This window comes from Equus caballus, chromosome 1 (genome assembly GCF_041296265.1).
Source record: "Equus caballus isolate H_3958 breed thoroughbred chromosome 1, TB-T2T, whole genome shotgun sequence".
Lineage (NCBI taxonomy): Eukaryota > Metazoa > Chordata > Mammalia > Perissodactyla > Equidae > Equus > Equus caballus.
The window spans coordinates 40,709,443-40,734,937 of NC_091684.1; the positions used below are offsets into that span (position 1 = coordinate 40,709,443).

Below are 25,495 nucleotides of genomic sequence, written 5' to 3' on the forward strand. Positions count from 1 at the left end.
TCTTTTCATTTTGCTGATGGTTTCCTTTGTTGTGCAGCAGGTTTTTAGTTTGATTTAGTCCGATTTGTTTATTTTTCTATTGTTTCCCTTGCCTGGTCAGACATGGTACTTGAAAATATGCTGCTACAACTGATATCAGAGAGTGTACTGCCTATGTTTTCTTCTAGAAGTTTCATAGTTTCAGGTCTTACATTTAAGTTTTCAATCCATTGTGAGTTAATTTTTGTATATGGTCTAAGATAACAGTCTTCTTTCATTCTTTTGCATGTGTCTCTCAGGTTTTCCCATCAGCATTTATTGAAGAGACTTTCCTTTCTCCATTGTTGGCATGCTAGCAGAATGTATTACTTTGCAAGTGTGATTGCCTGTTAAAAACATAGAGGTATAAAACTTTTCTAATAAAGCAAGTACATCTATTAAATTTCTACTTAAATTGCAGAAACTATTACAGTAATAGAAGCAAAAACAATTCCAACTACAATTTGAAATTAAATTGACTCCAATCTAATTACAAATTGACACAATCCAAAGAAACTTGAAGTTATTTAAATCAGCCTCAAGCCAGTAAGTTCTGGCTGCCTGACTGAAATGCAAGTTCTAATACAAGTGTTTGCAGCCCTGTCCTGTGCTCTGAGTTGATGTAGGCATGTCTGAAGCAACGATGAAAATTCAGGAACTAATTCCAGAATACTTTTCTTATTCTTCAGATGACTTTTAAACACGTAAAATGTTAGTTTGGGAATCATTTTAGAAGTTTGGTTGGTTTAATTTAACCAAATTAGATCTGCATCCTCATAATTGTGAAAACAGAAAATAGAAGTCTATGCAGTTCTGAAATTCCTTACAGGTTATTTCACAGCAAACCTCCCCCCAGTGCAGACACAGGAGCAGCATAGGGTGTAAGAAAGAGACTGATTAGAGAGAAGGAAAAAGTCTGTTTTTTTGCCTTTAAACTACCTGGAGATCTTGAATGAGACGCTATCTTTCTAGATTTCAGTTGAAGGAATTGGATACATTTTCTGCCTTTCCTGCCAGTCTTAATCCCCAATTTACATAACAAGGTTGAGGAAATTTGGGAAAGCCAAAGCAGTAATTGGGAGTGAACAGCATTACAGATGTTGTAGTTGGATGATGCAGGGAGATTAGGCATTTTATAGAGGTGCTTGTGTGACTGGATCTTTGCATCCATCCTTGGGTAAAAATTATTTTCTGAATGGAGAGTCTATATTCTGCTGAGAAGCTAAATTCCCCTAAACTTTGAGACACAGAAGTTGGGAACTGGCTTGGCAGGAATTTTAGTTCATTACCACTCTTTTTTCATCACTAGCTAAGAACTCACCCAATGAGTTTGCGTGGGCAGCATCTGTTATATTTGAAGACATAATTACGCTGCTTCCAGTTGAGAAATTTCTGCTTGCAACATCTCCTGGGCTGTTCCGAACAGAGTGTGCTCCATTGACAGCTGCCTCTGGAAGGAGCTGGAATCAATCTGAAGCTCCCAGGACTGAAAGACAGACCCCTAGAGACTACAGAGATTGGGTAATGACTTTTGATCTATTTGCGGAGCCCGGGTCATGGTATTTCAGGGACATATGGGAAATATTTGGAGGTACAGGACTTTACATGTTGGTGAGGAATGTTGTGTTTTGATTCTGTCAAGTTAAGCAAGAGATAACAATAGTTTAATGTGACCACTCCAGATGGAGAAGATATATTGCAGTCTTCTGGGCATGTTGTGGTGAGTGTTCCCTTTTAGAAAACTGTAGCATTTAGAAAGCAGACGTCGCTATATGTGATCTCATTGAGAAGAGGTACCATAAATCTACACCTAAGAAAGACAAGTGACAGATACTTTTATGTATTTAAGAGAATTTTCTTTGGGGTTTGGCATCTATACATTTGGATAATGTTTTAAAAATTGTTCAGCATTTTCAAAAAGCCCTTTCTTGTCTCATTTCAATGGCCTTGAGCATGAATATTTTTCGTTATGAGCAGGGTCATCTGCAGTAAATTATGGCCCGGTGGTTGGCAGGAGTCACTGTCCTAAGTGACATTCCTGCCTATGGAAATTATGAACACCTTTCTAAGACTTTGTGAAGGACACATCATTCTCCTTTGCTGTTGCTTTGTGATGAATAGCCTTACTGGGTGAGAAGTGAAAAAGTGGTTCATATTAATGTGAATGGTATTTAGAAGTAACATGCTCCTGCAACCCTTATAATTGCAGACCTGCATTCAAGGCTGGGGAGAAGAGGATGAGCCAACCCAATGGATGAACATTCCCCAGACATTGAGAGATTAAATGATTGCCCTTTAATTCAGTATATAAAAGCCAAACAGCTGTTGTTTTTTGTTTTTTACAATATACTTATTCTTTATTTTCTATTTCTAGAAATAAGAAATAAGTTGTTACCAGACTTTCTTCAAGTCTGAAAAAAGAAATCAGTTTAAATATATAATCACTTTAGTACACTTAAAGCGTCAGACCAGAAATATGATAGCATGGAACTAAATTTGGGGATCGGAATATGATGATAAAGGAGTCATTTTACTCTAAGACAGCTTGCTTTAATATTCCTTCACTGGCCTATCCCATGTCTCCTTGACTTTGTAAAAGAATTGAGGGAAAAATTATTTCTTCCACAGCTTCTCCTTTGTTGTCTACCTTATTTTATTTTTAAAATTTTGAAGCAACAATCTTTCAGAGGTCAAGTGCTTTGTCCTTAATATTGCAGAAGAGCCATGAAAATATAGTGCCCTCTAGATGTTTGCTATTTATTTTTCTTTTCTCCCTTGGACACTTTATTTCCCATTCATCCTAAAACTCTTTTCTCTTCTACTGCCTCTGGGCTTGGAGCGCTGAGCTATTGGCCTCTCAATCCTGTTTGAAGATCCTATCAAAAGTGTCTAGTCCTTCTTCCTTTTACACAAAGGTGCTTAATCCTCAAATCTTACATTTGTAAGCCTGGGTATCCTATTGTTTAGTGATTTCTTAGCCAGCCCTAGTGGTCTAATTGTTAAGATTCGGGGCTCTCACCACTCGTCTATCAGCTATTATACTGTGGCGGTGGCATTTGCTATGATGCTAAAAGCTATGCCACCAGTATTTCAAATACCAGCAGGGTCACCCATAGTGGACAGGTTTCAGCAGAGTTTCCAGACTAAGACAGACTAGGACCACTCACTTGTGAAAAATATTGACCATGAAAACCCTGTGAATAGCAGCTGAGTATTGCCTGATATAGGCCAGAATGTGAGAGGATGGCCCAAAAAGACCAGACAGGATTCTACTCTGCTGTACACAGTCACTAAGGAATTGTTACTGACAAAGACACTAACAACAACAAATAATTTCCTTCTTATCTGGCTGCATGCCCAGTTGTGCAAGTAGTGCAGGATAGGTTGCAAAGAGACCAAAGAAACGACTGAGAGATGGCCTACAAGACATGAGGTTTATTGGGACTTACATACAGGGAGTGTCCAGGTGTGGCCAGCTGGACAGAGTTGCACACTGCTACTGCAGGGCAGGGAAAGGGAGTTGCTTATATAGGCAAGGGGCATAAAGGCTATGAGCTTGCCAAGAGGGACTATCTCTGGTATGGCCAGTGTTCCCAGGAACAGTAGCTCACATGCAAGGGCTCTGTGTTCCTTCATGATGTTCTTTGAATGAGATAAGTTAAGATCTGGGGTGGCCAGGCCCGAGATTGTTACAAATCCCAACAGCTGGGTGTCCTGCCTAGACGGTTGGGGTCCTTCCCAGAAGGGGGCCAGAAGGACACGTGGTTCTAATAGGGCACACAGGTTATTGCTGAGCAGCGGGCCCAGGCCCACACTGCACCTGCCATGTGTTCGAACGGCCCTTACAATCTTATCGCATCATTCTTCCACAGAGTCCCTTGACAGAGACACATAGAGGAGCATTGTAACCAGATACAACAGCAACAGAGAGCACAGCAAGAGAACAAAATCAATAACAAAAAGGCACAAGTGCCAAAGAGCACTTTTCCCCATACTGAGGGGAGGGATTGAATCCAAGCGGAGACCAGGTCAGTGGACAGGGCGTCAATAACCCGTATATGGGTGTGTAAGGAGGCCACTGTAGAAGAAATATTATGAGCATAGTCCAGGATATAGACACAAGCCCCTCCCTGGGCAGCAGAAAGCATGTCCAGAGCCATTCTATTTTGCAACACTGCTTGTCTGATTTGTGATGTTTCCTCATTCAAAAGTGTTATTGCATATCTGGTGTGATCAGAGCTGTTGCCACATGTTGGGCTAAGGCAGACACTTGCCATTCTACATCAATGTCACAGAGGTTGACCACCCTTGGAAAAGGATTGTTACTTTATTGACAGTTCCTTTCCTAATAGCAATGTCAATACTGTCAAATGTTCCTTTGTTAGGGGTGTCAGACTGTTTTGCAACCTGGGACAACTCACCATAGTAAGACTCAGGAGAAGAGAGAGGCTTTTCCTTGGTAAACTAGAGTTGGAAAAGGAGAACGTGATTGAAGCTAGAAATTCTCAGGTCATATCAGTTTTAGGAAAAGTGTGATGTGGGAGTCAAAGATCTAGAATTTGATTTTTTTTTTAAACTATATGCCTGTCTATTTCTTGGAAAGTCATTGCACACCCTAGATGGAGACTACTGGGATATACACTTCTTCCTCCCAACAGTTTTTCCCCGTTGACATAATATTATAAATGTATCTTCATGTTATTATGTAGTCTTCATTAACATTTTAGTGACTTTATCTACCATATTTAATTAATTAGCTAATATATTTAATTAACGTATTATAGTTTATTTACTCTGTTTTGAATTTCTTTTTATTGCAAATAACAAGCATAAAAGCAATTTTGTAGAAAAAGATCCACCCTACCTTCAAATTGAGAATGTATCCTTTTAGTATAAATTTATTGAGTGGAACTTCTGGGACATAAGATATGGATGTTCTTAAAAACTCCTGGTATATATAGCAATACTGTTTACCAAATAAGTTGCACTAATTTATGCCAGCACTAGTAATCACTGAGAACAACAGCTTTGCAACACGGTTTCCCGTTTCTTTTTAATGAAGTCATAATTATATTCAGTAAATCAGGACAGATCTTAAGTGTACAATTCAATGAGTCTTGACAGTCATCTCAGTCAAGATACAGAGTGTACCATCACCCTGTAAGTTTACTCTTTAACTCTGCCTGCAACCCCACCATCAGCCAAACACTATTGTGATTTCTATTCCAACATATTGATTCCACCTCTTCTTGATCTTCATAGAAATGGAATTATAGATTAAGCATTCTTTTGTGTCTGGTTTCTTTCACTCAGCAAAATGTTTGTGAAATTTATCTATGCTGTTGCATGTGTCAGTCCATTCCATTGCATAACTATAACATGATTGTGTATCCCTTCTACTATTGATGGACATTTGGGTAATTTCAAATAATTTGCTATTATAAATAAAACTTCAGTGAACAATCTTGCAAACAAGTCTTTACATAGACCTATATTTTCTTTTATTTTGAGCAACTACCTAAAAGTGGAATTGAAATCTCACAGGGTTGTAAGAAACTGCTAGAATTGTTAACAGTCGTAATATTATAAACTGCCACCAGCAACATATGAGAGATCCAGTTGCTCCTCTTCCTCTTCAACATTTGTTGGTTTTGGTCCTTTTCATGTTGGCTAATCTAGTGGGTACGCAGTAGTAGCTCATGACAGTTTTAATTTGCATTTTTCTGATGATGAATAACAATATTGAGCATCTTTTCATGTGTTTATTGGCCCTTTGTGTATCCTCTTTTGTGAAGTGTCTGTCCAGTATTTTGCCCATTTTAAAATTTAATAGCATGTCTCATTATTATTTATTTCTTGAAATATCCTGGATGTGAGTACTTTATCATATGCCTATTGGAATATTTCATTTTGTCTCTGAATTGCCTTTTTACTTTCTTAATCATGTTTTTGATGATAAGTTTCTTATTTTAATGAAGTCTTGTTTGTGATATTTTTTCTTTTATAATTAGTTGTCTATCCCAAATTCATAGAGACATTATCTTCTGTTTTCTTCTAAGGACTATAGTTTAGTTTTTACTTTTAGGTTTGCAACATATCTCAAGTGTATTTTTGTGTCTGGTTTGAGAAACGTGTCAGGGTTATTTATTTTTTTTCAAAATTGATACCCAATTATTCCAGTAGAAATAATCACCACAAAGATTTTCCTTTTCTCATTGAACTGCATTGGAGCCTATGTCAAAAATTACTTGATTGCATATAATTTGGTATATTTCTGTACTCTACTCTTGTCATGGATCTTTTTCAAATCTTTTGTCAATACCACACTGTCTTAATTACAGTATCTCTATAGTAAAGCTTAAAATCAAGTAATGTAAGCTCTCAAATTTTATTATTCTTTTTCAAGACAGTTTAAGCTATTATAGGGTCTTCATATTTCTATAGAAATTTTAAAATCCGCTTGCCAGTTTTTATTAAAAAGGTTGCTGAGATTTTGACTGGAAGATAATCTATAGTTCAAAGTGAGAAATGGCAGCTAAACAATATTAAATCTTTTATGTATAAATAAGGTATATCTCCCCATTTATTTTGGTTTCTTTATGTCTTGTAATTTTCGTGTGACAATCTTACTGGTCTTTTGTTCACTTTATTTCTTGTTTTTCTTTTTTATATTATTTAACTCATTTTTAAAATTTTGTTTTCTAATCATTTTCATTAGTGTAAGGTAAACAATTGCTTTTCTTTATATTGGCCTTGTATCCTGGTACTTTTCTGAATTCACTCATTAGATCTAGTAATTTTTGTGCAGATTAGTTAGGATTTTCTAAATTCACTATCATACTATCTGCAAATAAATTCAGTTTTACTTCTACTTTCCCATCTTTGAGCATTTTTGTTCTATGTTGCTTTGCTTTTTCTTTTTGCTTTATTTTATTAACAGCACCTGCAGTACCATGCTGACTAGAAGTGATAAGAGCAGATATCCTTGTGTTTGTCTCTCTCTTATGGTGAAAATATTTAATATTTTACCATTGATTATAATTATAGCTGTAGAATTTTTTGTTCAAGTCCTTCAACTGATTGAGGATCTCTATTTCTATGTCTATTTTGCTGAGAATTTTTTGTTAGAAAGAGGTGTTGAGTTTTGTCAAGTGTATTTTCCAACTTCGAAACTTGTCATCTTTTATTTGCTGGTTTGATTAATTTCCATATTATTCTAATAATCTTGGCTACCAAATTATCCACCCAGAACATTAAGAACAGTTTCTCAGGACGGAGAGTACCCCGATAGCATTCTGCAAGAACAATTAATGTGTTACTGCTCAGTAAGATTGTTGGTGAGTGTAATGACGACCTTGAACTCTTTCAGTTGAAATCATAGTTTTTGCCATTTTTAAATAAGAAATGTGCAATACACTTTAGTAATATTTTCAGCTAAAGAGAGTTAAAATTATCAATGACAACCACAATAAATGTTGCAAAAAAAGCAAGTAAGTTTCTCTTACCTACTTACCATTCTCAAATTTATGCAGCAAATCCATATTGTGTACCTACCATGTTCTGTGTGTTAATGGCCTAAATTCCCATAAATGGTGAACAGATATTTACTATAAATACACTACCACTTCCTCAGGTATTTTTTGTAGCAGTCATATCCTGGTTATTCCAACCAGTGTGTTTTTATTGTTCCATACTCCACACTGTAAGTCATTAGAGCTACAGTTTGTTTTCCTCTTTTTGTTAACATATAGCACCTGTTCAGCCTAATTAAAGCCTTTGTGGGTATCTAAAACTGATTTATCTCTGCTGTTTCCACTTACTCTTCCGTTTATCGGCCTCAGAGAAAATAGTCCTATGTAGAAGCCCTTTAAAACCAAAATACTGATGTCATTTTTCCTGCCACAGAGGGAAGGCAGGAGGAAGAGAGAAAGAGCAAGAAGGAAAAAGAAGAAGGAGGGAGGAGTGAAGAAGAGAGAGAAGGAGGAAGGGACTGAGAGAGAGAGAGAAAATCCTTGAGGTGGTACACTACAATGGTCAGTAATTTCTCTTTCTCTTGAATAAAGAAATTTATCCCATTTTTTTCCAGAGGGCCAGGAATGAGGAAGCTGGAAAGATAACCAACTTCTTTTGACTAAGATTTTCAGCCTGTAACTTTTTATATTCAATTACTGAAAATTCCATGAAATGTAGTCATGCTGATCGTCATTACAAGAACTGAAATGATACGAGGAATGCTCCACCACATATACCAAGTAGTTTCTGGGGGTACTGGTTAAAAATGCAGCTCTTGAGTCTTATACTTTATCTTATAATCAGAATCTCTGAGAGAGAGAGCTGAAGGTTCTAGTATGTTTGACAATTCACCCAGGGATTCTGAGCTTTGAGAAAAGGAGTGAATGGAAATAACGTGGTAAGGATATTGGACCACTGAGGTTGCTTCTTTTTCGGTTTTCAATAACTTTACTGAGGTATAACTTGTATATTATAGTGTAATTAGCCATTATAGGTATACAAGTCAAGAGTTTTGACAAATAAATAAACCTATGTAACAGCCATAAGATCAACCTAGATGTTAAACATTCTCATCACCCTAGAAAGTTCCTTTATGTCTCTTTGCCCCCGCCCAGCCCTAACCCCCATGCACCCTTGATCTGATTTCTATCAGGATATATTGGTATTGATTTTTTTCTAAGATTTCATATAAATGTAATCATACTATACATACTCTTTTGTGCTTGCCTTGTTTCTTTTGCTCAAAATAATGTTTTTGAGGTTTATCCATGTGGTTATATGTATCAGTAGTTTGTCCCTTTTTTATTGCTGAGTAGTATTTCTTTGGATAGATATACCACTGCCTGTTTATCCAGTCTATTATTGACGGACATTTGGGTTATGTCCAATTAGAGCTTATTATGAACAAAGGTGCTATGAATATTTGTTTACCAATCTTTTTGTAGACATACGTTCCATGATGTGGTCATTTTATGTTGTATGTTTAACTCTATAAGACTCTATAAGATGATGCCTAATTGTTTTATCTAGTATTTACCATTTTATACTTCTACCAGCAGTGCATGAGAGTTTCACTTGTTCAACTTCCTTGCCAATAACTGGTCTTTTTAATTCTTGCTATTGTAGTGAGTGTCAAGAGGAATCTGATTATAGTTTTAATTTGCATTTCCCTTATGTCTGAAGATATGGAGCCTCTTTTTTGTGTACTTATTAGTCATTTTTTAATCTTCTTTTGTAAAGTGTTCGTTCAAGGCTTTCATCCATTTTATTCCTGGCTATTTGACTTCTTATTAAACTGTAAGAGATCGTTATATATTCTGGATAAATTTATTTGTCAGATACCTGTTTTACAAATATTTTCTCTAAATCTGTGGCTTGACTTTTAAATTTTTTAATGGTCTCTTTTCAATAGTACAAGATTTTAATTTTGATGAAACCCAATCTATCATTTTTTTTCTTTTATGGTATTTGTGTACTAAGATATCTTTGCCTACCCAAAGGTCACAAAGGTTTTCTGTGTTTTCTTCCAAACTTTTATACTTATAGCTCTTATGTTTAGACCAATGATTTACTTTTATCTTTTGTGGGGTTTTTTCATGTGCATGGTTCTAGCATGATTTTTGAAAGTATGACTCTTTGCCATTAACTTACCTTGGAAGCTTTGTCCAAAATCAATTGACCATTTGTATATGCCACTATTTGTGGGCTAATTATTGTATTCCATTGAACTATGTATTTGTCCTTATGACCCCACCACACAGTCAGTTTTGATTCCTGTAGCTTTACAGTTAGTCTTGAAATCAGGTAGTGTAATCATTTAAGTGTGTTTCTTTGCAAATATGTTTTGGCTATTTAGGTCATTTTAAATAGATTATAAATTTATATTTTCCTTATAAAATGATTTGGGAAGAATTTCTTCCGTAAATTTTAAATAGGATATTCACCAATGAAATCATTAGAGCCTGGAATTTTTGTTTGTGTGTATGGAAATGCTTTTGAAAACAGACTCAATTTCTTTAACATATATAGAGCTAATCAAATGTTCTGTTTCCTCTTGAAACAGTTTCTAAAGTTGTGTTTTTCAAAGAATTTGTTCAGCTAATCTAATTCATCAAATTTATTGGCATGTTTTTATCATATTTCATTATTATCATTTTATTGTTTTTAATATCTTTAATGATATTCACTCTTTCATTTCTGAGACTGGTACTTTATATAACTATTTTTCACTTGATTAATCTTCCTGGTGCTCATCAATTTTATTAATCTTTTCAAAGGACTAACAACTTTTTAAACTTTTCTCTAATATTCTATTTTTTATTGTGGTCATAATAGTTTGTAACATTTTGAAATTTCAGTTGTAAATTATTATTTGTCAGACACCGTATAAATGTGCCCCTTCACCCCTTGTGCCCACCTCCCATCCCACTTCCCCCTGTAACCACTAAACTGTTCTCTTTGTCTGTAAGTTTATGTTCCACAAATAACTGAAATCATATGGTGTTTGTCTTTCTCTGTCTGGCTTATTTCACTTAACATAATATCCTAAAGGTCCATCCATGTGATGCAAATGGGACAATCTTGTCTTTTTTATGGCTGAGTAGTATGCCACCTTATATATATATATATATATACCACATCTTCTTTATCCAATCATTAATCGATGAGCATTTAGATTGCTTCCACGTCTTGGCTATTGTGAATAATGCTGCAATGAACATAGGAGTGCATAAGCCTCTTTGTATTGTTGATATCAAGTTCTTTGGATAAATGCCCAGGAGTGGGATGGCTGGATCATTTGGTATTTCTATTTTCAATTTCTTGAGGAATCTCCATACTATTTTCCATAGTGGCTGCACCAGTTTGCATTCCCACCAGCAATGTATGAGAGTCCCCTTTTCTCTAAAACCTTTCCAGCTTTTGATATTTTTTCTTGGTGATTATAGCCATTCTAACGGGCATAAGGTGATATCTAAGTGTGGTTTTGATTTGTATTTCCCTGATGATCAGTGATGTTAAGCATCTCTTCATGTGCCTATTGGCCATCTGTATTTCTTCTTTGGAAAAATGTCTGTTCATGTCCTCTGCTCATTTTTTGATTGGGTTGTTTGTTTTTTGGCAGTTCAGTTGTGTGAATTCTTTGTATATTATGGAGATTAACCCTTTGTTGGATATATGATTTGAAAATATTTTCTCCCAGTTGGTGGGTTGTTTTTTCATTTTGATACTGATTTCCTTTGCCTTCCAGAAGTTCTTTAGTCTGATGAAGACACTTGTTTATTTTTTCTTTTGTTTCCTTTGTCCAAGTAGGCATGGTATTCAAAAAGATCCTTTTAAGGTTGATGTCAAACAGTGTACTGCCCATATTGTCTTCCAGATGTTTTATGGTTTCAGGCCTTACCTTCAAGTCTTTGGTCCATTTTGAGTCTCTTATCATGTGTGGAGAAAGATAGTGGTCTACTTTCATTCTTTTGCATGTGGCTGTCCAGTTTTCCCAGCACCGTTTATTGAAGAGGCTTTCCTTTCTCCAGTGTATATTCTTGATTGCAATGCCACCAACTTTGTTCTTGTTTCTCAGGATTCTTTTCAGGGTCTTTGTTGCCCCACATTAATTTTAAGATTCTTTGTTCTATTTCTGTGAAGAATGTCATTGGGATTGCATTGAATCTGTAGATAGCTTTAGGTAGTATGGACACTTTAAGTATGTTTATTCTTCCAATCCATGTGGATGAGATATCTTTTCATTTCTTTATGTCATTATTGATTTCTTTCAGTAATGTCTTATAGTTTTAATTGCGTGGGTCTTTCACCTCCTTTGTTAAATTCATTCCTAGATATTTTATTCTTTTTGTTGAGATTGTAAATAGGATTGTATTCTTGAGTTCTAGTTCTGTTACTTTGTTATTGGAGTATATAAATGCCACTAATTTTTGTAAACTGAATTTGTACCCTGCAACTTTGCGGTAATTGTTGATTATTTGTAATAGTGTTCTGATGGATTCTTTAGGGTTTTCTATATATAAAATCATGTCATGTGCAAACAGAGAGCGTTTCACTTCTTCATTGCCTATTTGGATTCCTTTTCTTTCTTTTTCTTGCCTAATTGTTCTGGCCCAAACCTCTAGTACTATGTTGAATAAGAGTGGTGAGAGTGGGCACCCTTGTCTTGTTCCTGTTCTCAGAGGGATGGCTTTCAGTTTATCTTTATTGAGTATGATGTTGGCTGTGAGTTTGTCATATATGGCCTTTATTTTGTTGAGGTACTTACTTTCTATACCTGTTTTATTGAGAGTTTTTATCACAAATGGACGTTGGATCTTGTCAAATTGTTTCTCTGCATCTATTGAAATGATCACATGGATTTTGTTCCTCATTTTGTTAATGTGATGTATCACATCGATTGATTTGTGGATGTTGAACCATCCCTGTGTCCTTGATATGAACCCCACTTCATCACGGTGTATGATCTTTCTAATATATTACTGTATTAGTGTTGCCAATATTTTGTTGAGGATTTTTGCATCTGTGTTCATCAGTGATATTGGCCTGAAATTTTCCATCTTTGTGTTTTCCTTGTCTGGTTTTGATATCAGGGTGATTTTGGCCTTATAGAACGTCTTAGGAATTTTTCCACCTTCCTCAATTTTTTGGAATAGTTTGTGAAGGATGGGTAATAGGTCTTTGAATCTTTTGTAGAATTCTCCATAGAAGCTGTCTGATCCTGGACTTTTAGTTTTTAGGAGGTTTTTGACTATTGTTTCAGTATCTTTACCTGTAATTAGTCTTCACTTTCTCTATTTCTTCTTGATTCAGTTTTTGGAGGTTGTAAAAGTCTAAGAATTTATCCGTTTCTTCGATTGTCCAGTTTGTTGGCATATAGTTTTTCATAATATTCTCTTATAATCTTTTGTATTTCTGTGGTATCTGTTGTAATTCCTCCTATTTCATTTCTAATTTTATCTATTTGAGCCTTCTCTCTTTTTTCCTTAGTGAGTCTGGCTAAGGATTTGTCAGTTTTGTTTATCTTCTCAAAGAACCAGCTCCTTGTTTCATTGATCCTTTCTAGAGTTTTTTTGTTACAATTTCATTTGTTTCTGTTTTAATTTTTATTATTTTCCTCCTTCTGCTGAGTTTGGGCTTTGTTTGTTCTTCTTTTTCTAATTCTGTTAGGTATAGTTTAAGATTGCTTATTTGAGGTTTTTCTTGTTTGTTAATGTGGGCCTGAATTGCTATAAATTTCCCTCTTAGAACCACTTTTGCTGCATCCAGTATGAGTTGGTATCGTGTGTTCTCATTCTCATTTGTCTATAGATATTTTTTTTATTTCTCCCTTTATTTCTTTGATGATACATTGGCTGTTTAGTCTCCACATTTTTGTTACTTTCCCAGCATTTTTCTTGTAGTTGATTTCTAGTTTCATAGCATTATGGTTGGAAAAGATACTGGATATGATTTCAATCTTCTTAAATTTATTAAGGTTTACCTTGTTTCCCAATGTCTGGTCTATCCTTGAGAATATTCCATGTGCACTTGAGAAGAATGTATTCTGCTGTTTTTGAATGGAGTGTTCTGTATATATCTATTAACTCCATGGTCTAGTTTTTCATTTAATTCTGCTATTTCCTTGTTGGCTTTTTGTCTGGATGATCTATCCATTGATGTAAGTGGAGTATTGAGGTGCCCTACTATTATTGTGTTCTTGTTGATATCTACTTTTAGGTTTGTTAATAGTTGCTTTATGTACTTTTGTGCTCCTGTGTTGGGTGCATATATGTTTATAAGTGTTATTTCTTCTTGGTAGAGCATACCTTTTATCATTATATATGCCCCTCTTTGTCTCTCTTTACCTGTTGTGTCTTGAAGCCTACTTTGTCTGATATACATATAGCTACACCTGCTTTCCTTTGTTTGCCATTAGCTTGGAGTACTGTCTTCCATCCCTTCACTCTAAACCTGTGTTTGTCGCTAGAGCTGAGATGTGTTTCCTGGAGGCAGCATATTGTTGGCTCTTGTTCTTTAATCCATCCTGCCACTCTGTGTCTTTTGATTGGAGAATTCAGTCCATTTACGTTTAGAGTGATTCTTGCTATATGAGGGCTTAATACTGCCGTCTTATTAACCATTTTCTGGTTCTTCTTCATTTTCTCTTTTTCTCATCCTGTGTATTTCAGACTACCAATTTGATTAGATAGTTTTCTATGATGGTTTTCTTCATTTTCTCCTTGTTTATCATATATCTCCCTGTTCTAATTGTTTGTTTAGTGGTTACCATTAGGTTTGTATAAAAAGTCTCATAGATGAGACAGTCCATTTTCCGATAGACTTATATTTCCTTGGACTATGCCAATTCATCACTTTTCTCTTCCACTTCTAAGTTATTTTTGTTTTTATTCGATCTTGTTTTGTGAGTTTTTGGTTAAAATTATGAGATTATTTTTATGTTTATGTTTTCCTTCTCTTTATCCTTAATGTTAAAGTTAAGTGTTTACTAACCTGATCTGAGAGAGAGCTGCCATTTTCTGTTTATTGCCTTCCTAGTCATCTCCTTGCTCAGGGCTTTGTAGCCCTTTTCCTATTTTTTTTCAGGTATGAGGACCTTCTTGAGCATTCCTTGTGGGGGGCATCTTGTGGTGATGAACTTCCTTAGCTTTTATCCAGGAAAGTTTTTATTTATCTGTGTTATCTGAAGGATATTTTGACTGGATAGAGTATTCTTGGCTGAAACTTTTTCTTTCAGAAATTTGAACATGTCATTCCACTCTCTCCTAGCCTGTAAGGTTTCTGCTGAGAAATCTACTGAAAGCATGATAGGGGTTCCTTTGTAAGTTATTTTTTCTGCCTTGCTGCTCTTAGTACTTTTTCTTTGCCATTGACTTTTTCAATAGGTCTTTTTACATTGATGTAATTACAAGATCAACTCGCTTTGCTAACTTGTATTTCCAGCTCTTTCACCAGGTATGTCAAGTTCTCAGCTATTATTTCTTTGAACAAGATTTCTGCTCCATTCTCCTTTTCTTTCTCCTCTTGAATACCTATAATCCTTATGTTGCATTTCCTAATTGAGTCAGATACTTATCTGAGAGTTTCTTCATTTCTTTTTAGTCTTAGTTCTCTCTTCTCCATCTGAAGCATTTCTATATTATTGTCCTCTAAATTGCTAATTTGGTCCTCCATATTGTCAGCTCTGTTGTTTAGGAAATCCAGAGTTTTCTTGATCTCCTCCATTGTGTTTTTCATCTCCAACAATTGTGATTGCTTCTTTATCGTTTCAATCTCTCTGTGAAGAAGCTCCTGAAATCATTGATTTGTCTTTCTGTGTTTTCTTGTAACTCGTTGAGTTTTTCTATGAGAGCTATCTTGAATTCTTTGTCATTTAGGTTATGAATTTCTGTGTCTTCAGGGTTGGTTTCCGGGTACTTGTCACTTTCCTTCTGGTCTGGAGATTTAATATACTTTTTCATACTGCATGATGACTTGGATTTTTGCCTCTGCATAGTTATCTGGTTGCAGTTTCCACCTGCTACCATTGGGTGGGGATCAGGTGATGCGTATTCTGGACCCAACATGATCTGGGGCTTCCCAGCTCCAGTTGCTGACTTCTTTTCTCTCTGTGCAATGCTCTGACCAACGGCAGATCTGGAGTGCCAGGCAGGGGGAGGGGTGCTTTCTTTCACCTGTGCTTCCCCCAGGCTCTGCTTTTTTCTCTGTGTAGAGCTCTGAGTGATTGCACGACTGGATTGCCACCTGGGGGAAGGGACACTTTCTTACACCTGCACACCTTTCCCAGCTGCCACCTCCCTCTCCCTATTGCACTCTGTTATCACAGAGTGGAGTGCCAGGTGGGGGAAGAGGCACCTTCTTACACTTGTGCACCTTTCCCAGCCACTGCCTCTCTCTCCACATGGTGCTCTGGGTGATTGCAGGGCTGGAGTACCAGGTGAGTGAAGAGGCACCTTCTTACACTGGACCTTTCCAAGCCCCCACTTCTCTTTCCACATGGCATTCTGGGTGATCACAGAGACCTGTGCACCTTTCCCAGCCCCTGCCTCTCTCTCAGAGGGGTGCTCTGGGTGATTACAGGGCTGGAATGCCAGGCAGGAGGAGGGGCAATCTCTTTCTTTTACGTGATCCCAGTGTTCTTCCTGGGCCCTCATCAACTGCTCTCCTGGGGTGCTAGTTTGATGGAGACACCCCAACAAACACTGTCTTCTCTAGGTGTGGGGCTGTCCCTCAGGTGGTGAGGGAACTCAGAGAGCATTGGTGTTCCCATGGAGGGCCGCCCCGTCCCAGTTTCCTCTCAGAGCTGTGTGCTGTCCCAAGGTCGCTGACAACCATTGGGAAGAGAAAAGCCCCCCTTACCAGCTTCCACTTCCTTTGGAGGATTCAGCCCCACCATCTTCAGATGTATGGCTACATGGGTCTCTCAGATGTCTTTTGTGTTGTGTGAATGTCCTCTGTTGGTATATGAGTGTCCTTTTGGTTGTACCTTAGAGAGGAGAGTTCAAGGGGAGAGCTCACTCCACCATGATGCTGACGTCACTCCAATATTCTATTTTATATTTTGTGATTATTTCCTCTTATCTTTATTACTTCTTTCCTCCTACTTACTTTGGGCTTAATTTGATGTTTTTTCTACTTAATAAGATAGAAACTCAGATTACTGATTGTAAACTTTTCTCTTTCCTAATATAGAAAGTTCAATCTCTAAATTTCTTTCTAAACACTACTTTAGCTGCACCCCTAATTTTGATATGTAGTGTTTTTATGATCATTCAGTTGCAAATATTTTGTAATTTCCCTTTCAATTTTTTAGTTATCTTTGGGTTCTTTAAACATGTTCTGCACATATCAATTAGATAAACTTCATTGATAGTATCATTCAGATTTTCTATATTATTACTGATTTTCTGTCTACTTTTTCTATTAGTTTCTGAAAGACAGATATTGAAATCTCCAACCAGGAAATTGAATTCCCTTTAATTCTGTCATTTTACCTGTACATATTCTGAAGTTCTATTATTAGGTGTCTAAACATTTAGGATTGTTTTTTCCTTTCTGAGGAATTGACTTTTGTGTTGCAGATGAATAAACATTATGAAATATCCTTCTTTCTCTCTAATAATACTCTTTGTCTTGAAAGTCTACTTTGTCTGATATTAATATACCCATGCCAGTTTTCATATGCTTACTGCTTACATGATATACTTCTTTGTTTATTTTACTTTCAACCTATTCCCCTTCAGATTTAAAGTTTGTCTTTTGTTAAAATCATGTAGTTGAGCTGTGCTTTTTTTATACAGTCTGACCATATCTGTCTTATAATAGTATTTTGTGCACTAACATTAAACATAATTTTTGATACATTTGAGTTGAAGTTTACCATCTTGACTTCTTGCTATTTGTTTTCCATTTGACATTTCTTTTTGTTTCTCTTTTTCTTTTTTCCTGCTTCTACATTATCCTTTTTCTACGATGATCAAATATTTTTTAGCATTCTGTTTCAATTCTTCTATGGGCTTCTAAAAATATACTGTGTCAGGATTGCAATATTATACCCTGTTGTCTGATGTCTGAAAACAATCACTTGTATATTTTATCAGTGAGAGAGATAGTCTTATATGATTTACTCCATCATAATTGGAAGTGGAAATTTTTCATTATTTTTTTTGAATGGAAATTTGACATTATGAAATAATTTTATAAAAATTAATCTGGCAGCAACATGCATAATGATTTGAGTCATAGAGACTAAAATATGAATGATTAACCAGGAACCCAGCAAAATGATACAGGTATTAGATATGAGACATTAGACTGGAGAGATGGTGGAAGTGGAAATATTTTTAAAAGAATGTCAGAAAAAGAGAAAATTTGAACAAAATTTTGAAAAGCAGTTTTAAAAAATTTGAAAGAAGAGTATGATTATTTAGTAATAGATTGGAGATAGGATTTTAGGAAATCATAGAAAATGAGAAAATTTATAATTTTCCAACTTTCAAGATTAGGGAAAAAAGAGTCTACAGTTAAGAAGACAAAACAGGAAGTGAGAAAGGAAAAGAGGGTAATTTTATTGGTGGGCTTGTTGGACCAAAGATTTCCAAAAGGAGTGAAACTGGATATGTCCTGAACACCCCAGGGAAATATGGGATTAGAGCTTAGATGAGTGGTCAGGGTAAGATGTACAGATTTGTTTTTCTTTCTCAGCTAGGAAATATATGAAAGCTTGTGGTTAGGGAGAGATACCTGAGAGGATGCCTATAGGAAGAAAAAAAGTAAGCAGTGGACGGAATATATGGATTTCATTGGATCAAGGAGAATGGGAACAGCTAGTGGGTGTGGCTGGAGAACAGTTTAGCTGGGAATCAAACACTAGAAGTGAAGGAAGGGATAGGCTACTAGGAAGACAGAAGGAGAGAGCCTACAGGTTTTAGTTGTGGCATTTGTCTGGTTTGCTCCCAGTACATTTAAATGAAAAACACAAGGAAAAGCTCTTGAACCCTCTGCTAAGTACCTCATTGTGAATACCAGCTTCCTTTGGAATGTCTCCTCCATCTTCAAGATCTTTTCATTCAAGGATGAGAAAGGAGAGATTAGGATTGCTCTTTCAACTCTAAATGAATTTAGAAACACAGTAAAAGGCATTCGCTTTCTGCTCTTGAAACTTTCTAAAACTAAGAAGCGCATTGCCTTATATTCTTCCATTTAATAATTCTTCATAATTTAAATATACTGTCTTTAACATTGGCTCCTGGACCCTTGCAACAACCTTATGAGGTACGCTGCACAGGGCCGGTCTTTTCAGCCCCATGTGTTTTCCTAGATGGATAAAGAAAGGCCCAAACTACAGGTCTCTGTCTTCACAGTCTTCTAGAGTTCCTTCACTAACTCCAAGTACCTCTCATAGTTCTACACTGTGATGGAGAATAGGATAATAAACTTTCCCTGCTCTGTTCACAGTTAGAGAAATAATGATGTGCTGATTCCAGAACAAAAATAAGTAAATGCATAATAGCCATAAACTTTCTGCTAATATCTCACTTAAACACATACTCAGAAACAAATGTAGCCATTTTTAAGCCAGGAGGTAAAAAAAAAAAAAAAGAAAAAAATCCAGACTGTCCAAAAGTTTTATGTAATATGTAATTCTTGAGCCAGCCTTGATGGCCTAGTGGTTAAAGTTCAGCATGCTCCACTTTGGCGGCCTGGGTTCACTTCCTGGACGTGGAACCACACCACTCATCTGTCAGTAGCCATGCTGTGGCAGCATCTCATGTAGAAGAACTTACAACTAGAATATACAACTATATACTTGGGCTTTGGGGAGGTAAAGGAAAAAAGAAGATTGGCAACAGATGTTAGCTCAGGATGAATCTTTCCAGCCAAAAAACAAAGAGTCTCTAAGCTAATATGTAATTCTCTCTTTTTAAAAAGTTTTGCCCACTTTTTCTCTCTTTGGGGCAGGGAATATGCTCTTTCAGTGTATTATTCGGCCTGGTTAAAATCATATAGGTAACTCTGATTCATTATAACTTGGATCTTTTATCCTTTCATCCAAATAATTGTCTATGATATGATTGCTTTCTTTCTCCCACTCACTCTCTTCTACATTTCTTTTTTCATCCTTCTGAGTTTATTAGTCAATAAAAGATGAAACAAAAAAGTATGCCATCACTGAAGACAGGGAAGATATGATTTCATGTCTCTTACTAATATGGTACTTGGTATATAGATATAATTTTCATCCCAATTATCACATCTCTCTTGTGCTGTGAGAATGTCACACATTTTATTTACATTTTATTGTGCATGTTCACAATAGCTTTGTCTTGTGTCTTTAATTTGGTTGCCAAACAAGCTGCATACACAGGATGGTTTCTTATTTCTAGGCCCTATCCAATTTTCAGTTTTGTCCTGATAAGAATTTTATACTCAAATCTGTTAAGACAAAATTGCTCTTCTTCTCTCATCTTCTACTGAGTTACACTGTGCCCAAACTTTCTAACATCTATTAATACTTTTATAAAATTTCATTATAGAATAGTTTTATGAGAAGAAGTAAGACTCAGTGAAAATAACATGGAGTAAAATAGATCTTGTTCAAATCCAAAATTGACATTTTCTACCTGTGGAAAAATAATTGAGATGATTAAGCATATAGATGCTATATCTGTGGTATAAAATTTATAGATTAAATAGGTAAGGTACTCTATATAGAAAAAATGAGAACTCTTGGTAGAATTTATAAGCAAACAAATTCTTAACTGCTCTTTTAGGTTTCTATTTGAGAAGACATATTGGTACAAAACAACCTGTCATTTATTCACAACTCAGTTCAAAAAATTATACTATATCTGGCATGAACAAAGCTAGAGACATGAAACATGCAAGCTGTAAATACAGGCAGAGTATAAAATGTGGTTCTTGCCTTTAAGAAGCTTATGGATTAGTATGACAGACAAGACCTATCCATCTGAGACAATCACTGAACAACAGAAGGTATGTTATAACAAGAGCTACCATTTATGGAGTGCTAAGCAGTATTACATGTTTTATAGACATTATTTCTCATCTTATTTATCATTTAGGATTATTTATTGCCTTAAGCTAACCCTACAAGGTAAGTGTTATTATCGCCATGGTACAGTTTAGCAAACTAAGTTTCAGGGAGGTTCAGTTGACTAACAAAAGTTACACAACTAATAATAATAACAAAAATAGCCATCACTTACAGAGTACCTACAAGGTGTGGCCTCAGTGGGGGCACAGTGATGGAATTTAGAGCATAGGACCTGTAGCTCATGTCTAGTTCTGCTCCCTGTAATCGGAGATCTGAGAGATGCATTCTCATGGCCACCATATCCTCTAAAGGACAGAGTCAGAAATTTAATTCAAAACTTTTTGCAAAGCCCTCTGGAATTCATCATTACCTTTATCTCACCATTGAGAAGACTGAGATTAATTAGGATGCCATAAGTAGAAACCGGCCTTTATGTGTTTTCAGAACCAAAGCTTGCTTAGAGCTACCTTAGACCCCTGTGGGGTCTTTGTATCCTCATATTCTGGTCAATTCTCACCTCCATTTCTACAACATAGTTAAGAATTGAGTGTGGATTCCTTGAAAATACTGTCCAAGCTTCGGCATAAGCCCTACATGTCTTCTTGATAAGCTTGAGAGTAACTATAATGGGGCAATGAAAAAAGTAGCACAAAGGTCTCTATTGTTTCTGTTATTCTTTTGTTGAGAAGTTGGTATCCTTGATCTCATCATCAATGTACCTGTCAGTACAAAATGCATTATTTATGAGAGTTTTCTATATAATCCACATGCATTTGATGAAAATGGTCAAGCCCAATATGAAACAGAAAATGCATCAACGTTCTTTTGAAAGTCTCGTATTTCCCTCTTGCTGGAGTAGCTAGAGGGAAAGACAGAAAATAACCGTGAGAGAAGGGAGACTTTTGAACAATGGAGGAGAGTCTTACAAATGGCACATTCTTGGTATTATCTTTTTACAACCAAATTTGGTTAAGTCTGCAGCAGCTCTCACCACAGTCGTGGAGGCCATCTGTCTGCAGAAAACTTTTCAAAGGTTAGGTTCCAATTTTTGGCTACTTGTGTCATTTTATCCTTCCCTTCATTACACAGGTGTGTTTTTTTTTTTGGTATAGTGAATAGAAAAAGAAATAAATATCAAAGCAGCATTTCCCAATAAAATTCAATAAAATTCAAGAGCAAATATGACTACAGAAGAGTAGATTAAACAAAGTTAAACAGTCTTGATTACAGAACTATACTGAGCCTTAATTATGATATTGTAAGTTAAGACTCTCAAAACAAGTCATGTCTTTAGCATTTGTAGATACTTATTATATATATGTATGTAGTCTGTGACTCTGCAAGCAAGTCATATGTAAACCATTTATATATATAATCTAAAAAATATATATACATACACGTTCTAACATTTTCCCATAGCTATTTTCACATATACCATCTTAAGGGAGTCATGTTTTATAAGAAAGCAGGGTGAATGCTGATTTAGAATGATAAATCAATATAATCTATGTAGATTATATATATGCAAATCTATAATAACTATAATCTATATTGATTTAGTCTTGGTATTTGAAGCTAAAGGTCTCACTTTCAAGGACGGAGAATCCCCTGGAATTTATAATGTCTGCTCTCATCTTAGTCTGACATCCTTATACACATTAGTGTGAACCAGCGGGATATCAATGTGAGACACATTCATCAGGGAGCTAGTATAGAAACAAGTCAAAGAAATAAGAGGGCTGTAGGAGTATCATTAAGGAGAGGTGCTTGAACCAGGAAGACTCTCTCAACAATTGTAGTTAATATTGTGAGCCTGAGATATGGCAGAGCAGGTAAACACAGCCCTTGAAAGTACAGGTAGGCACAGTCCTGGTAAGAGGTGCCTGAAGAAAGGCTGTTTGCTTAGGACCTGCTACTCCTTACAAAATGGAATACAGAGACTCCTCCTGCCTCAAGGTGTCACCCTCGACACCCAGGTCCATTACACAGAGGAATGAAACAGAGGCCACTGACTGGGCTCTATGTCATGGCTACGAAACACAATCTGTCATGGCTAGTACATTCTTGTGTCATCCTTGGGACTAGACTCCAGCTTTTCCTATGAGAAGCACACAGTGCTAGCCATTTAGCCCTCCTCCCTGCACCATTATAAGCCCCACAGGCTCTCCAGCTTGCCCATTTCAGAAGAGAACTGGATCTGCTCTAACGCAGTGGCCCCAGGTTCACTTGCCAATGATTGCAATTCAGAGGCCTCAAATGCCAATCACTCGGCAGAAACTGGAGCATCTAAATTGTAAATGCCTTGAGAGAAAAGATTAGTTTTTAAAAATCATCCTACTACCATCTCATAAAATACAGTCCTGAACTTAGAACATAATCAACTCACAAAGCTTACTGTCAGAGAGGACCAATGAAGCAGGGTGAAATGAAACCAGGCAAGAAAGATATGATACAAAATAGTGAGTCGCAGTGGCAGTCTTTAAGGTTAAACGATGTACTCATTCACTCTTTCACCCATCTATTTATTGGACAACCATTTATAGGAACCTCCATACTAGGTCTCAGAGACAAAAATGAGAATGAAACAGTTTCTCAAGGAATCCAGTGAGTCCAGCTGTTTTTCACGCCCTGGAATGCATATCAGCTACCGGGAATGATGGTTTAAAATGCAGATCCCTGGTCACACTCCCATAGATTCTCCTTATGTTTGGCTGGGGTAGATTCTAAGTCTTGATTGTTTGTTATGGTGATTATGATGCGCGCCATCTGTATGATATATGTAACTCTAATCAGGCACCTAGCAACCAGAGGGCGCTAGTATATCTCTTCTGAATGGACTGAGGGGTTAGGAGCATAGTGATTAGGAGCATTTCTTTTAGAGTCAGGCAACCTGAATTCAGATTCTGGCTCCGTCACGATCTGTTTGAACTCAGATAAATGACCTGACCTCTTTAAGACCCAGTTTCATTTGAAGTAAAATGGGGATAATGTTTCTTATCCAGTGGCTTTATTTTGAGAATAAAATGAGATAACGTGTGTCTGGCACATTACTTGGTACATAATAGGTGCTCAATGCATACTTATAACAGTAACAACAATTATTACTGTCAGTGGTGCTATTGTTATCACTACCAGAGTGATTCACCAAAATTAAGCTATATTAATCAAAATTAGTTATATATAAATTTTTAACATAAAATTGCATATTTACTATATAGTTCACACATTATTAATCATTAATTATAGTATAGATTAATTATGTTAATACATATAACCAGCAGAGATTATGACTGACAAATCCAAGAGAGGAATTTGTGGAATTTTCTATAAAAGAATAGTGAAGGTGTCATCTGAAAAATCCTTCCATTTCCTACAAGGTAAGACTTACCATCTCTCTTATATGTTGATTTGATATAAAAATCCTATTTGCAATGTAGAATTGTAATAATTTGACTAGGAAAGAAAAAAGAAAAAGAAGGAAGTTGAGGAAGTGGTGTTGAAAACACAAAGAGAGAGAAGTGACTGCTCTGCTTTATACAGCCCATAATATACACACACCTCTGCAGGCCTGGAAGGCAAATGCATGACCCTGTGGTACAGGTATATGGTTTGGAGCTAAACTTATTTTCGCTTAAATTTCTACCTAGTGAACCGTCTTGGACAGATTATTAATCTTCCTGAAATTCAGTTTTCTCAACTGATAAATGGGTACAATTCTATCTCAAAATCTCTTTCTTAGAACCTCCAGTTGTAAGGATTAATAAAACAGAGGATATAAATTGTCCTCTATGCTAAAGATGACCAACAAATAGTAGTTCCCCTCTTCCTTGCGTATCTGTGGATGGGGTACCTTCTGTTTACCCCTCTAGATCCACTCTCTAGTCTTTACAGTTTTCTGCCCAAGAGACTGACTTGTGAGAACTAGGTCAACAAGTCCCCTTGACCATCCATTTTCAGTTCAGTTAAGACAATGGAAATCTTGAGCAGGAGACCTGAGGGAGGCAGGAGAGTGATATCAGATGATTTATTGCCCTGGCTCCCTCCATGACGTGACCTTACGCAGGCTGTCTCCTTCTGCTGAAGGTCATAGCTCCTTTCAGTGTGGCTCTCTCTACTTGACTTTCTCATTCTGGGTCTGGTAACTACTTCTTTTCCTCTCTAGTTAGGTCTAAGGTTGGTAACAGCTCACTTGTTACTAGCCACAGGGCATTGCACAATCCCCTGGGGTTTCCCTCATCAGATGACCATTTAATTTTTTGTCAAACATTCTGAGCACAAACTAAGTTGCGTTAATAATACTAAGCCAAGCAAACCAGGATGTGTGGTCACACCACCTTGCCTTACGCATGCCTTTGCATGCATCCTCCTTCTAGTTATGCTGATTTTCCTGCTATATTCTGTCCCAATACATAGGTGGACTGTAGGTTGTGACTTCAAGTACTATGTTGGAATGTATGTATAAAAATCAATAGATTACATCATAAAGGTATATATTTTTCTTTCCTCTTTCAGAGCCAGATTATTTCCTACTGGGGTTGTCCTTATGAAGAGTATGATGTTGTGACAAAAGACAATTATGTCCTCATAATTTACAGGATTCCTCATGGAAGAGGATGGCCAAGGAGAACAGGTAGGATTTATTCTGTAATGAAAGGAAAAAGACTAAAGCAGAGATTCCCACATGTGCTGATTGATGCCAGCAGGGCAGCTTTTGTCCTGAAATAGAACCTAGTCTCTTCCCTGAGAGGAGGAAATTCATCACCTCCACCTCTACTACTCCATTGCATGTGTATAACACTTGGAGTTTTTAAACATTTTTATGTTACTCTATTTGGTCTTTTCTTCTCTCCATCATTTTGTCCTCCTTCCAAACAAACACAAAAACAAAGAACACTTGGCCTTACTCTG

General features: G+C 36.3%; 1 protein-coding gene across 3 annotated transcripts in view; it reads left to right on the forward strand.

Moving 5' to 3' along the window:
- Positions 1 to 1,420: 1,420 nt before the first annotated feature.
- Positions 1,421 to 25,495, forward strand: part of LOC100071694 (lipase member K-like) — a 40,424-nt gene continuing 16,349 nt past the window's right edge. For 2 of the 3 annotated variants that reach the window (XM_070262490.1, XM_070262496.1), the window contains exons 1-3: positions 1,421 to 1,539; positions 7,924 to 8,051; positions 25,100 to 25,217. In XM_070262490.1, the coding sequence (XP_070118591.1) occupies positions 25,191 to 25,217 (27 nt within the window). In that variant the 5' untranslated portion in view covers positions 1,421 to 1,539; positions 7,924 to 8,051; positions 25,100 to 25,190. The remainder of the gene's footprint in view (positions 1,540 to 7,923; positions 8,052 to 25,099; positions 25,218 to 25,495) is intronic. The other variant, XM_070262492.1, reaches the window with a different exon arrangement.